Source organism: Mus pahari, chromosome 10 (genome assembly GCF_900095145.1).
Source record: "Mus pahari chromosome 10, PAHARI_EIJ_v1.1, whole genome shotgun sequence".
Taxonomy (NCBI): Eukaryota; Metazoa; Chordata; class Mammalia; order Rodentia; family Muridae; genus Mus; species Mus pahari.
Window position 1 is genome coordinate 114,101,509 of NC_034599.1, and position 13,064 is coordinate 114,114,572.

At 49.8% G+C, this 13,064-nt stretch overlaps 1 protein-coding gene across 1 annotated transcript in view; it reads right to left on the reverse strand.

Annotated features, from left to right (window-relative positions):
* Ulk4 (unc-51 like kinase 4) overlaps positions 1 to 13,064 on the reverse strand; it is a 283,012-nt gene that overhangs the window by 266,876 nt on the left and 3,072 nt on the right. Inside the window, exons 2-11 of the mRNA XM_021207848.2 lie at positions 10,715 to 10,814; positions 10,325 to 10,464; positions 7,744 to 7,906; positions 6,510 to 6,611; positions 5,909 to 5,992; positions 4,157 to 4,232; positions 2,940 to 3,032; positions 1,538 to 1,656; positions 1,317 to 1,386; positions 529 to 625 (exon numbers count right to left, since the gene is read on the reverse strand). Coding sequence (XP_021063507.1) covers positions 529 to 625; positions 1,317 to 1,386; positions 1,538 to 1,656; positions 2,940 to 3,032; positions 4,157 to 4,232; positions 5,909 to 5,992; positions 6,510 to 6,611; positions 7,744 to 7,906; positions 10,325 to 10,464; positions 10,715 to 10,814 — 1,044 coding nt within the window. The remainder of the gene's footprint in view (positions 1 to 528; positions 626 to 1,316; positions 1,387 to 1,537; positions 1,657 to 2,939; positions 3,033 to 4,156; positions 4,233 to 5,908; positions 5,993 to 6,509; positions 6,612 to 7,743; positions 7,907 to 10,324; positions 10,465 to 10,714; positions 10,815 to 13,064) is intronic.

Below are 13,064 nucleotides of genomic sequence, written 5' to 3' on the forward strand. Positions count from 1 at the left end.
ACTACATACTCTGTAATTCCCATGCACACACACTGTAATACAATGACGAGAACATACTCTGTAATTCCCATGCACACACACTGTAATACAATGACGACTACATACTCTTTAATTCCATTTCCATGAAATGGGCAGAACAGGCTGTCTAGGAAGACCCATGGACTAGGAGTGGGAACATGGAGGAGGCCAAGTGTGATAGCCAACAGTTACAGGGTTTCTTTATAGGATGATGTAAGCAGCTCTCTGATTGGATGGGATAACAGTCACACAGCCTGTGAATTCCATTAAAGCCCATGAAACATCTACTTTAAATGGATAAATTGTATTTCATGTCCGTTATACCTCAATATAATCACCACTGAAAGCCTGCCTCTAAGCAACAACCAGGGCCTGTGCTGCTAGGAAAACTAGCCAGCACTGAGCAGGGTTCACACCACGGTCAATGCCATCCTCACAGCAGGGTTCACACACTAACTAATAATATCTCCACAGTGTCTGTAGTGTGTCATAAACCCCATGGCTGCTCACCTTGGATAAAGGAGAGGTCTTCTGAGGTGAGCTGGGGTCCTCACCCTCTCCGGGATTTAATTCCACCATGGCGCTAGTCCTTGGCGTGGGACGTGAACTGGAAAACACACAGCAACTTAACATCAACAGGCTTCAGAAGCGATCCTGTCTGTTCCCTGTCTCCTAGCAGGAGAGGAGCCAGGAAGAAGGACTCCACGCCTCTTGCACAGGTTCTCAGCGAATAAGCAGCTTGAGGCCTAACTTTTTAGTGACTGTAATTTTTGCAGCTGCTTTTTTTAAAGAGTGTTGGTACACGTGCCTATGCAAGTGGAGGTCCGAGGATGTCTCTGCACATCTGGCGCTCCCCGACCCTTGGTCTCCCAGGTGTGTGGCCAACACCTTTACCTACTGAGCCTCCTGCTGACCCCGTAACTGCTCCACAGGTAGTTTCCTGGGTAACCGGCTACTTATGTCTAAACTGTATGCTACACACACAGCCTTTTCCTTTTGTGACATTTGCTACATGTTTAGTGTGTCACCAGCATCTATTGACCATACTTTGCAATGGCTCTCATGACGATGTATCCTGCACACGCACACGCATCCCCCCCATGTCTCCCTCCCACATTCATGTCCTTCTTCCCGGATGGTTTGCTCTCTGTGTTCATGTCCACCTGAGGATGAGCACTGACTCTCCTCAGGGTTTGTGGTAGAAGCATGGATTAGTGTTTTCTTTTCTAGCCAGGAACCCTAAAATATGAATTTTGTTAGCTTCCTACTGGTTGGTGGTGCAGCTGGGTTTTACATACCTGAGGAGAAATATGGATTCATTCAGCTGGCCTCCCATGATGCTCTTGGGCCTCAGCTCAGTTGGGTTTTCTGTGGTCGAAGAGTAATATGTTACCCAGGAGGAACAGACACCACCATGAGCAGAGTGAAACACGGGGAGGCATGAAAAAGAAATCAGACATGGGGCTGGGGGCTCCTCTAGACGGGCCTCGGCCCACAAACTGCTCAAACCAAGCCTTACCTAGCCTGAACGACTGGCTGAGCCGATGAGCTGCCTTCTGCCCTTTGGCTTGTCCATTCTTAGGGCTCTGCAAAAGCTCTCTGGAATCATGTGGTCCAGAACATTCCATGACGTTTCTGCTGGTTAACAGGAGAGGTCAACACAAACAAACCTCAGACTCCCTGGGATTTTGAAATAGTGCAAAAGGTGTCAGACTTTAGCTGCACTGTGTGTCTTACCCTATGAAGTCACAGAACTGGGCGAGCACAATTTTCTACTGGGCATCTACACTGAGTCCTTTCTAGATGCCAGGCATCTATCTACACCTTAGAGGCCTAAAAACCCTTTCTCTGACAAACGGACAGAAGCAGACAGACAAGCAGACACCAGAGTCTGGAGTACCACAAAACCCAGCAATAAGTTTTTCTCCCTGCCACTTGGCCTGGGGTCCATGAAAAAACTAACTGTAAGGGCCATTGGTCTATCGCTGTCCCAAGGAACAGGAGTGAGCAGTCTCTAGAGGTGAGAGGGCAGAGGAATTCTCTAGTGAGCTCCCTCATCATCCTCCCCCAGGTAACCCTGACATCACCTCAGCTTCTCCAAGACTTGCAGTCTAAGTGATGCTCACGCTGTGCCGGGTTAGAAATACCCAGAAGGGGGAAAGCACCAGCCCTGCTCTGAAGCCCCACTGACAGGAGGACATGGTGAGACCATGGTTGTAGCACAGACAATCATGATTAACAAACTCCGACTGCTCTACACAACACACTGCATTTGGCCAGATTAAAACCAGAAGCAGTCATTTACCAGGGAGCAAATAGGGAAAGTTAGCAAATACCACCACAGTACCCAGTGTCCAAGACTGAGAGATTTTATACTAACAATAAAATGCCGGGGCAGGACACACTTAGATGAGTCTGTGGACACACATGACCACCATATCCTGAGCTCTGACCTCCTAATTTTGGAGTTGCTTGTGCACACAGCCATATAAGGCTGACAGGAAAGCCAAGTTCAGCACAGACCATCTATACTTAGGCTGAGAGCAACTCAATAATGACATTTCCCTTCCCCATCACATGATCTTTAGGGGACTAAATGCTGGTGAGTCAGAACTGGTCGTATGGTTCCCACACACCAGTAGCCCATGTCACTTCTACCCACACTTCGTGATGACACCTAACACAACAGGGGCCAATGCATCCTGTCTCGTGTTCAGAAGACAGGCATCCAGGTGTGCCAAGCAAGCCAGACTGCGGCTTCCACACAAGATGTTGACTGGAGTGGGGGAGGTGTGGCAAAAAAAAAAAACCCTGATCAGAAAATGAACAAGATGACAACCAAAACATCATGACTAAACCTGTTCTGATGAACCCCCAAGTGGCCCCCAAGGCTGGGTGGCACAGAGGCCAGGGCACACTACCTGAAGGGGGAGTCCTCGGAGGCCGAGTCTGAGTCTTCTCTCCGCAGGGCGTCCTTCCAGAAGGGGTGCTGCAGAACTCCCTCCCAGGATAATCTTTAGGAAACACATGGCACAGCTCGTTAAGGAGATCCCCACCTGACCCACACATGTGGCATCAGATCCCTCCATCTGTGAGTATCATCTGATTTATGCATCACTCTTCCTTAGAAAATATCAAAGATCAGAAGCCGTAACAGCCACAGAATCTAAAGTTTCAAGTTCACAATCCAACAAGCCTAATGTCTTACAAAACAAGCACGACTGTTTTGGTCGGTTGGGTGGCTCTGATGTGAGCTGATACAGATGTGTGTGTGTGCATTCATTCCATGCTGGTGGTGTTGAGGGAGGTTGTGGAGCCTTTAGTAAAAGAGGACTGGCTGGAAGGAGGTGGTGCATCATGGGAGGTGGGGACAGGCCAGACATCCCATAACCTTGCCCCACTCCATGTCTGCTCTCTGCTTCCTGGATGAGGAGACAATGTGACCAGCTGCCTCATGCTCTAGGTGCTTTGCCCCACCCACCACGAAGACCTCTGTCCCTTTCTCAAGTGTGAGCTGAAATCAACTGTGAGCCGAAATCAGCCTTCCTCCTCTACTTGCTCCACAGGAAGCATCCACGCAGCTGAGCCCCATTAGTATCTAGGTGTGCACACTGCACTGAAGGGAGCTGAACCTCATTTCTGTGCAGGCATGCTCACTGCATTGAAGGGAGCTGAACCCCATTTCTGTGCAGGCATGCTCACAGCACTGAAAGGAACTGAGCTCAATGAAAACACTCCCTCCAACGTCCAAAGGCTGCAGGAAGGAGAAAGAGGAGCCTGAGGAAAAGGATGAGAGGAACAGGAAGGAGAAAGAGAGAGAGATGGGGGGGGGGAGCTGGGCAGTGGTGGCGCATGCCTCTAATCCCAGCACTTGGGAGGCAGAGGCAGGCGGATTTCTGAGTTGGAGACCAACCTGGTCTACAGAGTGAGTTCCAGGACAGTCAGGGATACACAGAGAAACCCTGTCTCGAAAAACTAAAGAGAGGGAGGGGGATAAAGAGAGGGAGGGAGGGACGGAGGGAGGGACGGGGGGAAGGAGGGAGGGACGGAGGGAGGGAGGAGAGAGGGAGGGAAAAATCTTTGTACCCACATGATAGGAAAGAGGCCTCCACTCGTCATCCTCACAGCCTGTCCATACCTTTTTTGAGGCTCCTTCTGCAGCAATCCATCCAGCAAGTTAACGAAATCTGAGGATGCTTTGGGGAATGAAGAGTCTGTGAACAAAGATTTTTTTTCCTAAATGGAGATGGGGTAAGAGGAACCTATAGACATGGATGTTGTGTTACTGTCCATCAGCAGCATCTAAAGCAACAGCATTGAGGCACTGGGGTTGTGTTCACAGGCAGCACTGGGCCCTTTAACCATGTCACAGCCTGCACTGAGCAGGACCAGTGTGCAGAGCAGACACACAAACCTTTAACTGGAACTCACATGTGTGCATCCCAACGGCTCAGTCTTCGCTGCCCTGGAACAGTCCTTTCCCTGAAATAACCACACGGAGGGTTGCCAGCCCGAACCACTCACACCACACCTCAGTGGTTAGCTGGACCTTCTTCTCTGAAGCAGTCCTAATTTTCCCATCTTTGCCCTATAATGCACTGTAATTCTGATTCTGGTAGCCCCTCCTTTCTTAGGAAAGATTTCAACAGAGAACTGACAATACTGAGCACAACCACATGATAGGGCCGCCGCCCCCATCCTTCAGCCCTCACAGCACTTAGAAGGGTATGTATGCACTCTGGCCACGGCCAGTCTGCAGCTGGACAACAGTGACCTAAGAAACAGCTGAGCGTCCTTTCACTGGGAGTCGACGCATAGAAAGCTGGGCACCATGGTCTAACAGAATCTTTTATTCACCTGACATAATTGTGTCTTGGGGGCTTTTGTTCCTTCTGCTAACCTAGGCCTAGTTCTTCTAGCCTCTGCACAGTCTTCTCTGGGCCTAGAATATTCTCAACTTCTGAGACTTGCTGCTGAATGAGCTCAACCTTTCTAGCTCTTTCTGATCTCTAGCTGGCTGATTCATCTCATGGTTCCTGCTCACACTCCTCTCCAAGCTGACTGATTCAACCTGGCTTCTCTCTCAGCCACTAACTTTTTGCTCTACTTGGCCCCAGACTAACTCTGACAGTCTGTTCTAATCCTCTGGCTCCTTCTCATTCTGTCTTCACTTATGTCTAGCTTGTTCTCTCTCTGCACAACTCTCTTGGTAAAACTGCCCAGCCTCCCCACTCTGTTCTCATGAGTTGGGCATATCCTATTCTGTCAAATCTTCCTGTGATTCATCACTTTGGCTGCTACTCACTCAATTAGACGTAACTTTTAAAGTTATGTCCTTCTACAAAGTAACTTCCTTCATTGTTTTGGATTAAAGGTAGGTACTAGGGGCATGTGTATATTCCAGCTGGAGGGATTAAAGGTATGTGCTAAGGCTGAGCCTCACCACAACTAGAAACAGGTTTTTTTCCAGTAAGCAACGTAATCTCAGGGTTCACACTGTGATCAAATATCCTGTACCATGGCCACAGTCGAGGACAAGCTCTTTGCCATGAGCCACCAGCTGCACAGAACAGAAGCTTTAGCATTCGCCAACAGAACTGAGAAATGCCACATCTCTTCCTACTGAGAAGCAACGCTGAAACAAACACATGGGACAGGAACACACATGCATACACACGTAAATCTTTACAACAGACTTCTTGTGGTAATTCATGTTTTAAGTGAGGGAAGCTGTTAATATGGCTTGGTTTTCTCTTTCAGTATTGAAAACAGGAAGAAAAGTGTTCTGATTTGATGCTGCTGCCACATGTAGCTTTGGAGGGATGTGAAGAGCTAAGGTGAAGGCGGGCCTTCTAAAGCTCAGATAAGATGTTCAGCTGCACTCACCTACCTTTTGGGACTGGTGGCAATGGGTCTTCATACAGAATCTTGTCAACTAATTCTGATACTGTTTCTGAGAAGAATGGGGGTTTCCCTGGAATCATATGAACATGCAGAATCAGTTTGTCATCCACACTAATCCCAAACTTAAATACAGGTATTCCAGGGAAATTATACATTCATAAAATACAAGATTTATACAAGTTCTAGGGAATGGGCAGTTACTAACTACTGCATGCCTGGCAAGTGTCCAGGATATACACTTCCAGCCTTCTCAAATGCAAAATTAGTTTTCCAAATCAATATTCAAGTTCATACACAGTCCCTTGGTGCCTCCGAGCCCCTTGCCCATGGGCTGCAGGAGACCTTCTACATATTCTCCAGTGGTCCGGTGCATTTCAATATTGCAGATACTTACAAAAATCACTACATGTCAGAATGCTCCAAGAGCACCTGGCAGCCTAAAAGCAAAGCTGAGTCTGGCGTACACAAAAATGTTTTATAACCAATTTTGTGACACCTGCTAGATCAAACACTTGCAAACACTAAACGCACAGCTTGCTCTTTGTTCTAGTATGATTTAGTTTTATAAGGAACCAAAAAACAATCACCTGAAAACATTTCATAAAGTAGACAGCCCAAAGACCAGAGGTCACTGGTAACGGAGAACTCAGTCCCCTTCACGATTTCCGGAGCCGCATAGATCAGAGAGCCTGAAAACCAAAGCCAAGAGAGGCTGGGCTGGGCGTCTGAACGACTCGCAGCACAGGAGCCACTGGCATGGAAAGACACGGGGAATAGCACGCACCACAGGGTAGAATCGCTAGAGCCAGTGGGATGGCTCAGTAGAGCAGAGCTGCTAGCCACCAAGCCTGATGGCCTGTGTTCATTCCCCTAGACCCACACAGTAAAAGAACAGACTCCCAAGCTGCCCTCTGACCTCCACTCTCTATGGCACAGACATGCCCACATATCCACATACCCACATCCATTGTGTGTGTTCGGTATGTGCGTCCATGTGTGGATGCATGTGCACCAAATGCAGGTGGAAGCTAGGGGTTGACTAGACATGGGATGACTCCCTCTATAGCTCTCCACCTTATTTTATTTATTTATTTTTATTTTTTATTTATTTATTTATTTATTTATTTATTTATTTATTTATTTTTGGTTTTTTGGTTTTTCAAGACAGGGTTTCTCTGTATAGCCTTGGCTATCCTGAAACTCACTCTGTAGACCAGGCTGGCCTTGAACTCAGAAATCCGCCTGTCTCTGCCTCCCAAGTGCTATGATTAAAGGTGTGTGCCACCATTGCCCAGCTACACCTTATTTTTTGAGACAGGGTCCCTCACTGAACCTGGAACTTGCTAGTTTGACTAGAGTGTCTGCACTGCAAGCCCCAGGAATCTTCCTGTCTCTGCTCCCCTGTACCCCAGAATATATGCGTGCAACCACACCTGGCTCTTTCTATGTGGGCTTTAGGGGATCAAAGCCAGGACCCCCTGATCATTCAGCAAGCACTTAGTCACTAGCCACCCCAGCCCTAAGCTCGGTAACCCTGATATTGCTGGCAGCACCTCAGTGTCAAGCCCACCTGCCAAGACACTGGAGAACCAGTAGTGTGTGCCAGTCCTGTCCTGAGAGCTAAGTGAGCCAGCTCTGCTCTGGTGAGAAGGTGCCCATTGTCCAAGAGCTCTTGTGCTGACACACCCTCAGAGCTGCGGGACACTTCAAGCTGCCCAGGATGCGGCTATGTATGTACAGGACCCTCTGTCATGTTTCCCCACACACGTGTGAGCCGTGAAGCAGAAGCCACGCCATCTCCCAGCACAGGCTCCCGAGTACCTCTGACGCGGGTCTTCATGCTTTTCTTCAGTGCATTCTCTCCACTGTCACCACCTCCTTCTTCTGCTGCCACCAAAGCGAAGAACTCCTCCAGACTCTCCCCTTCTACCTTTGCCAGGCAGAAATTGCTGAACTTCAGTGTTCCAGGCCCTTCCAAGAGTATCTGCAAAGGTGGAGAGAGCGCGCATCAGAGACCTCAGAGCCCAATTCAGGCCTCACAGGGACCCTGCAAACTGTGCCCAGGGCTTTGCAGCTCCCTTGTTCTGTCACAGCTCAGAAGAAATGTGACACTGGACTTTCAAAAGGAAGCCAATGAACTACAGAAATGGTCTTGAAAGATGTGATATAAATAAAACTGGGGGTGGGGGGGAGCTTCATTGCCCTCCCCCCAACAGCCAACATGACACTCTAGGAACAGCAGAACCAAAGCTGGCTCAGACGCCAGGGAGCCATCAGGGAGTCTGAGCTGTGGGAAAGATAAGAACGCACAGGTTGCATTATGAAGATAAAGAATAAAGATTAAATGGCTGGTCCTCTGTACCCTTGAGCTCTAAACCCACAGGCTGTGGGTCAAAATGATTTGGGGGAAGGTTTTCTGATGTGCACAGGTTGTATGAGGTTACCATACCATGTGGGCCTGGAGCATTGTGGGATGTGGATATTTGACACTCAAGGCCCCAAGAACACACAGAGGTGACTGGGGTTTTAAAGACCCACCTGCCTGTGTGTCATTTACTCAAGAAAGGACATGTAGTGTGGGGTTTTGAACTGAGGGATCATAACTAGTGCTGGACATAGAGGTAGGCCCAAGTCACTGCCTACCTACTGCCTGACCTTGGCAGTCCCTGGTGTCCTGCTTCTCTCATGTACAGCAGGAAGGGTAAGAGCCCCTCTTTCTGCTCAGTGGGGATTCATGGAAGTCTCACAGACAAAGGGCTGGGACTGACTCAAGTTGGCCAACGCCCTGTGTGATCAGAAGTTGGCTGTAGTTTGCTGAACCAGCTCAGGAAGCTGTATCACTTCCAGCCACGTCACTGAAAATGTCTAGACAACAGTAGCAGGGCTGGCGACCTTCTAGTGAGAGCAGTTTAAAGTCAACCTAACTCACAGACACTCACTAAGGATGTCAGCTAACCCACCACAGTGGCCTGGAATGTCACCATCAGCATCCCCTGGAGACCTGCTCAAACATAGACATGTCCTAACTCTACAGCTCCAAAGCTATTCAAAACAACAGTCACTGGTAACACACAGGCCATGGGTGCAGCAGTATTTCAATAAAACTTTACTGGCAGAAACAGGAGCCTTGCCCAGCTCTTTCCAATACTAGTTTTCTAAAGCGGCTTACATCACAGACCCTCCTGGAAAGTCTTGTGGTACACCTCATTAAATGTCCCACACAACGCTAAGCAAACTATAGCCTTGGACCCAAAGGCCACACCCTCACCTGTTTTCATCTGTGAACTAAATATTTTTAAATTGTTTCCAAAAATAAATAAAAAAACTATGTTTGGGGAGGGAGTCATTTTAGGTTTTGGTTGTTTGAGACAGGGTCTCTCTCTGTTATCCAGGCTGTTCTGGAACTCACTACGTATACCAGGCTAGCCTTGAACTTATGACAATCCTACTGCCTCAGCTCTCAAGTGATAGGATCATAGGCACAAGCTATGATCTGAATGTTATTTCCTGATATGTGAAAAATCTATAAAATTCAAATTTCAAAGTCTATAGATGACAGCCATACATTTGCATATTGTACTCACCTGCTTTCTGCACTACAGTAATAGCTGAGACCTGGGTTAGGTTTGTGAATGTTTCGAGCAGGAGCTATCATTTGTAAGATCTCCACAGTGTTCCTTTCCGCCTTCCTTGTTTTGGTTCCCACCCCTTCCTTCAGAGTTTTGTCTTCACATACAGACTGCTGACAGAGCAAACCACAAACTAAACGCTCAGCCTTCACACTGCAGCATAAAGGACACAAAAAGCTCTGACTAGAGCTGCTGCCATTGCTAAGTGTGTGGTTTCTGCAGCAGTGTGGGGTGCTTGAACACAGCCGAACACTGCAGAGAAGGAAGCTCACATACACACACACACACACACACACACACACACACACACAGCTTCCGAGTCAGCCTGGGGGCGGCTGGGAAGCTGAACAGGCCGGTGACTCTTGAATAGTACACAGAGGCCTCCACCTGTGGCCAGCAGTGTAAAGAAAACTTAGTGCTGTCTGTGCCATCAGGAAAAGGACAGTCAGGAATGCCACCATCAGACCAGGCATGGCCAGTCAGGAACACCACCGTCGGACCAGGCACGGCCAGTCAGGAACACCACCGTCGGACCAGGCACGGCCATGCTCCAGTGCTAAGCAGGTACTGCACTGGCCCACCACTCACAGCACACAACACAAGAACAGAAAGCTCAGAGACCTCCACAGTGAGGAGGCTCTGTTCCAAAAGCAACTTAGACAGACAGCTTACAGAGAGGCATAGATTTCCTTTTATTAAAAAAAAAAAATACCCCCGAGAAAGTCCTCGGGGTTGCAACGTGAGGTACCACGAAGTCAGAGTGCACAAGTTACCTTCCCGGGAGAAAGGTCACAAAAGAGGATGCCCAGCCTGTGGAGATGGTGCAGCCCTGTGACCAGGTCCACCCCAAACTCTCTCACGACATCTTCTGGGAGGTTCTCATCCTGAGCAATCACGGTTTCTAGAGAACCACCTATGAGAATTGAGCTCGGATCAGCCACCACCCGCCATCCACGGTCCACCGCCCACCACCCACTGCCCACCGCCCACCATCCACAGTCCACCATTCACCACCCACTGCCCACCACCCACCATCCACAGTCCACCATTCACCACCCACTGCCCACCACCCACCATCCACAGTCCACCATTCACCTCCCACCGCCCACCGCTGCTACCCTCCAGCCAGCCCTGTGTCTGCATGCACACGCTCACAGTCCTACCTGTGCAAAGCTCTACCACCAACCAGAGATGATTGCTGGTCTCGTACCACTCGTGGAAAGTTACAATGTTCTTGTGTTTTATTTCGTGGGTGAGACGGACCTACAAAAACACACAGGATTTGCAACTGGGAAAAAATACTAACTGTGGGGTTTGTTTACGGCCATCAGAAGTGCTGGTTCTCAAGGACTGTCACAGGAAAAGGCTAATGATGTGCGACTTTAATGAACACCATAAGTGTGTGAGTGTACCAATGTGTGGGTATGAGTGTACGAGTGAGCGTGCGATTGCTAACAGCGAAGAAAAGTACTTATGGTAATTGGCTGAAGGTAACATCAAAATGTCCACTGCTACCTAGGAGCCACGGGTGCCCTGTGGTGCTGATGGCCTTAAGTCCCAATATATCTGATAGAGGCTGAGAATCCATAATCTGAAGATGCACTTGGTGTGTGCACATCACCCACAAACATGGCTCAGCCTCCCCAGCCCTAAGCACACTCGGGCACAGGGTCTGCTCTGCAGTCACATTGTCTCATAGCTCACATACACAAACTGGTGCTTTGTATGCATGGTGTACTAAGAAAAGAACCAAACACAAAGCCCAAAATGCGCTGGATATCCCTCCCCTCTCACCCTCTGTCCATGACTGCCCAGCCGACTGAGGGCTGTGGTGGGTCTAGCCTTGGCCTGGCCACCCAGGACAGACCACCCCAGCCCCACCTGCCTCAGCTGTCGGCACTCCCCACCCACCTCTATCATCTGTCCCTATAGAGTTGCTCTTGAGTCCCTGCCAAAAGGCTCCTGGTGGCCAACCCAACATCCACTTCATCTACGTCCTTGGTAAGAGAAGCCAGGATGACCTAAAGCAGCCTCATGCCTAGCGAGAAAACATTTCCTCCACTGTGGGGCAGTGGGCTGTGCACAGACAGCCTGGTCTCCAGCCGAGCTGAGGTCTTGAACCCTGTGGGATCCATGGGTGGTAATTTCCACCTACATGGGACGGAAGGTGTTAGATCATGTCTCCTGGACCCCTGGCTTCTGTCCAGGTTACTGCCCCCATAGCCCCGACAGGGGAGGTCAGTGGGTATCAGTCACGCAGACAAAGCCCCAAGCTTCTGGCATTCTGGCTAGACTCCACCCCCACAGTTACCTGACTATAGCCAGGTATGCTCCTCCCCACAGTTACCTGGCAACAGCAAGAAAGCCCAGCCCACTATAAAAGGGGCTGCTTAGCCTCATCGCTCTCTCTTTTTAAACTTTTACCTTTCTTACTCTCTAGCCCTCCTTCTCTCTCTCTCTTCCCCCGTCTCTCCACATGGCCATGGCTGGCCTCTCTCTTTCTACCTTCTCTCCTTTCTCCCTGCCCTCTCTTCCCTTCTTCCCCAGGGCCGACTGCCGCTCCCAGGCCCCTGTTCTGTTCTCAGCTCCTCTGCCATATCCAGCGTAGAATGCCAGAGACTGAGAACCTGGTACCTGGGGCTGCCCCTTGTCCACCCACCGTGTGGGGTCAGTGGCTTAGCACAGCCAGATGCTCACCCGGGGGGACCACGTGGAAAGTGTGCGCAGTCCTCCCGCGTCTGCCTGCCCAGAGCACCAGAACTCTGGTGGGATGCAGGTTCTCTCCCACTCCCCTTTTTCCCCACACCCACAGCCCCACACTCCACTTCTGTAGATACCAGCAGTGTTACTGAACGGCACTGGCAGACATTTCCTAAGGAACTTCCAAAGGGGTTTCAGTCAAGATACCAGGTCACCCCTAGCAGACCTCTTCCTCCTCCATCCCAGTCAACTGCCAGGGCAGGTGAAGCTGAAGAGGCCCCAAAAGGACCTGAGCACAGCCAGGCAAGGAGGACGATGGAGCTGAAGGTGACCAGCTTACACAGGCTGGACCCTTCCACAGGACAGGAACAAACACTCCGCCTGAGGCAATATTACTGCAAGTTTCCATCCTAGCCTCAGATGCTCACGAAGCCACCACCCTCCCTCTGTTCCCTCCTCACACGGCAGAAAGCTGGAGCAACATCTACCTTCTCCTTGGTAAACACCCCAGCTCCAGTTTTTGTCTCCACTGAAGTCTCACCTTGGAGGCCATTGGTTGGTCACCTCTCCATCCACCCCTAAGTCCTCAGCCTTTACCTCCTCAGCTGCACAGCACTGCTGACCTCTCTCTCCTCACTGCACAGCACTGCTGACCTCTCTCTCCTCACTGCACAGCACGGCTGACCTCTCTCTCCTCTCTCCTCACTGCACAACACAGTTGACCTCTCTCTCCTCACTGCACAGCACGACTGACCTCTCTCTCCTCACTGCACAGCACTGCTGACCTCTCTCTCCTCACTGCACAGCACGGCT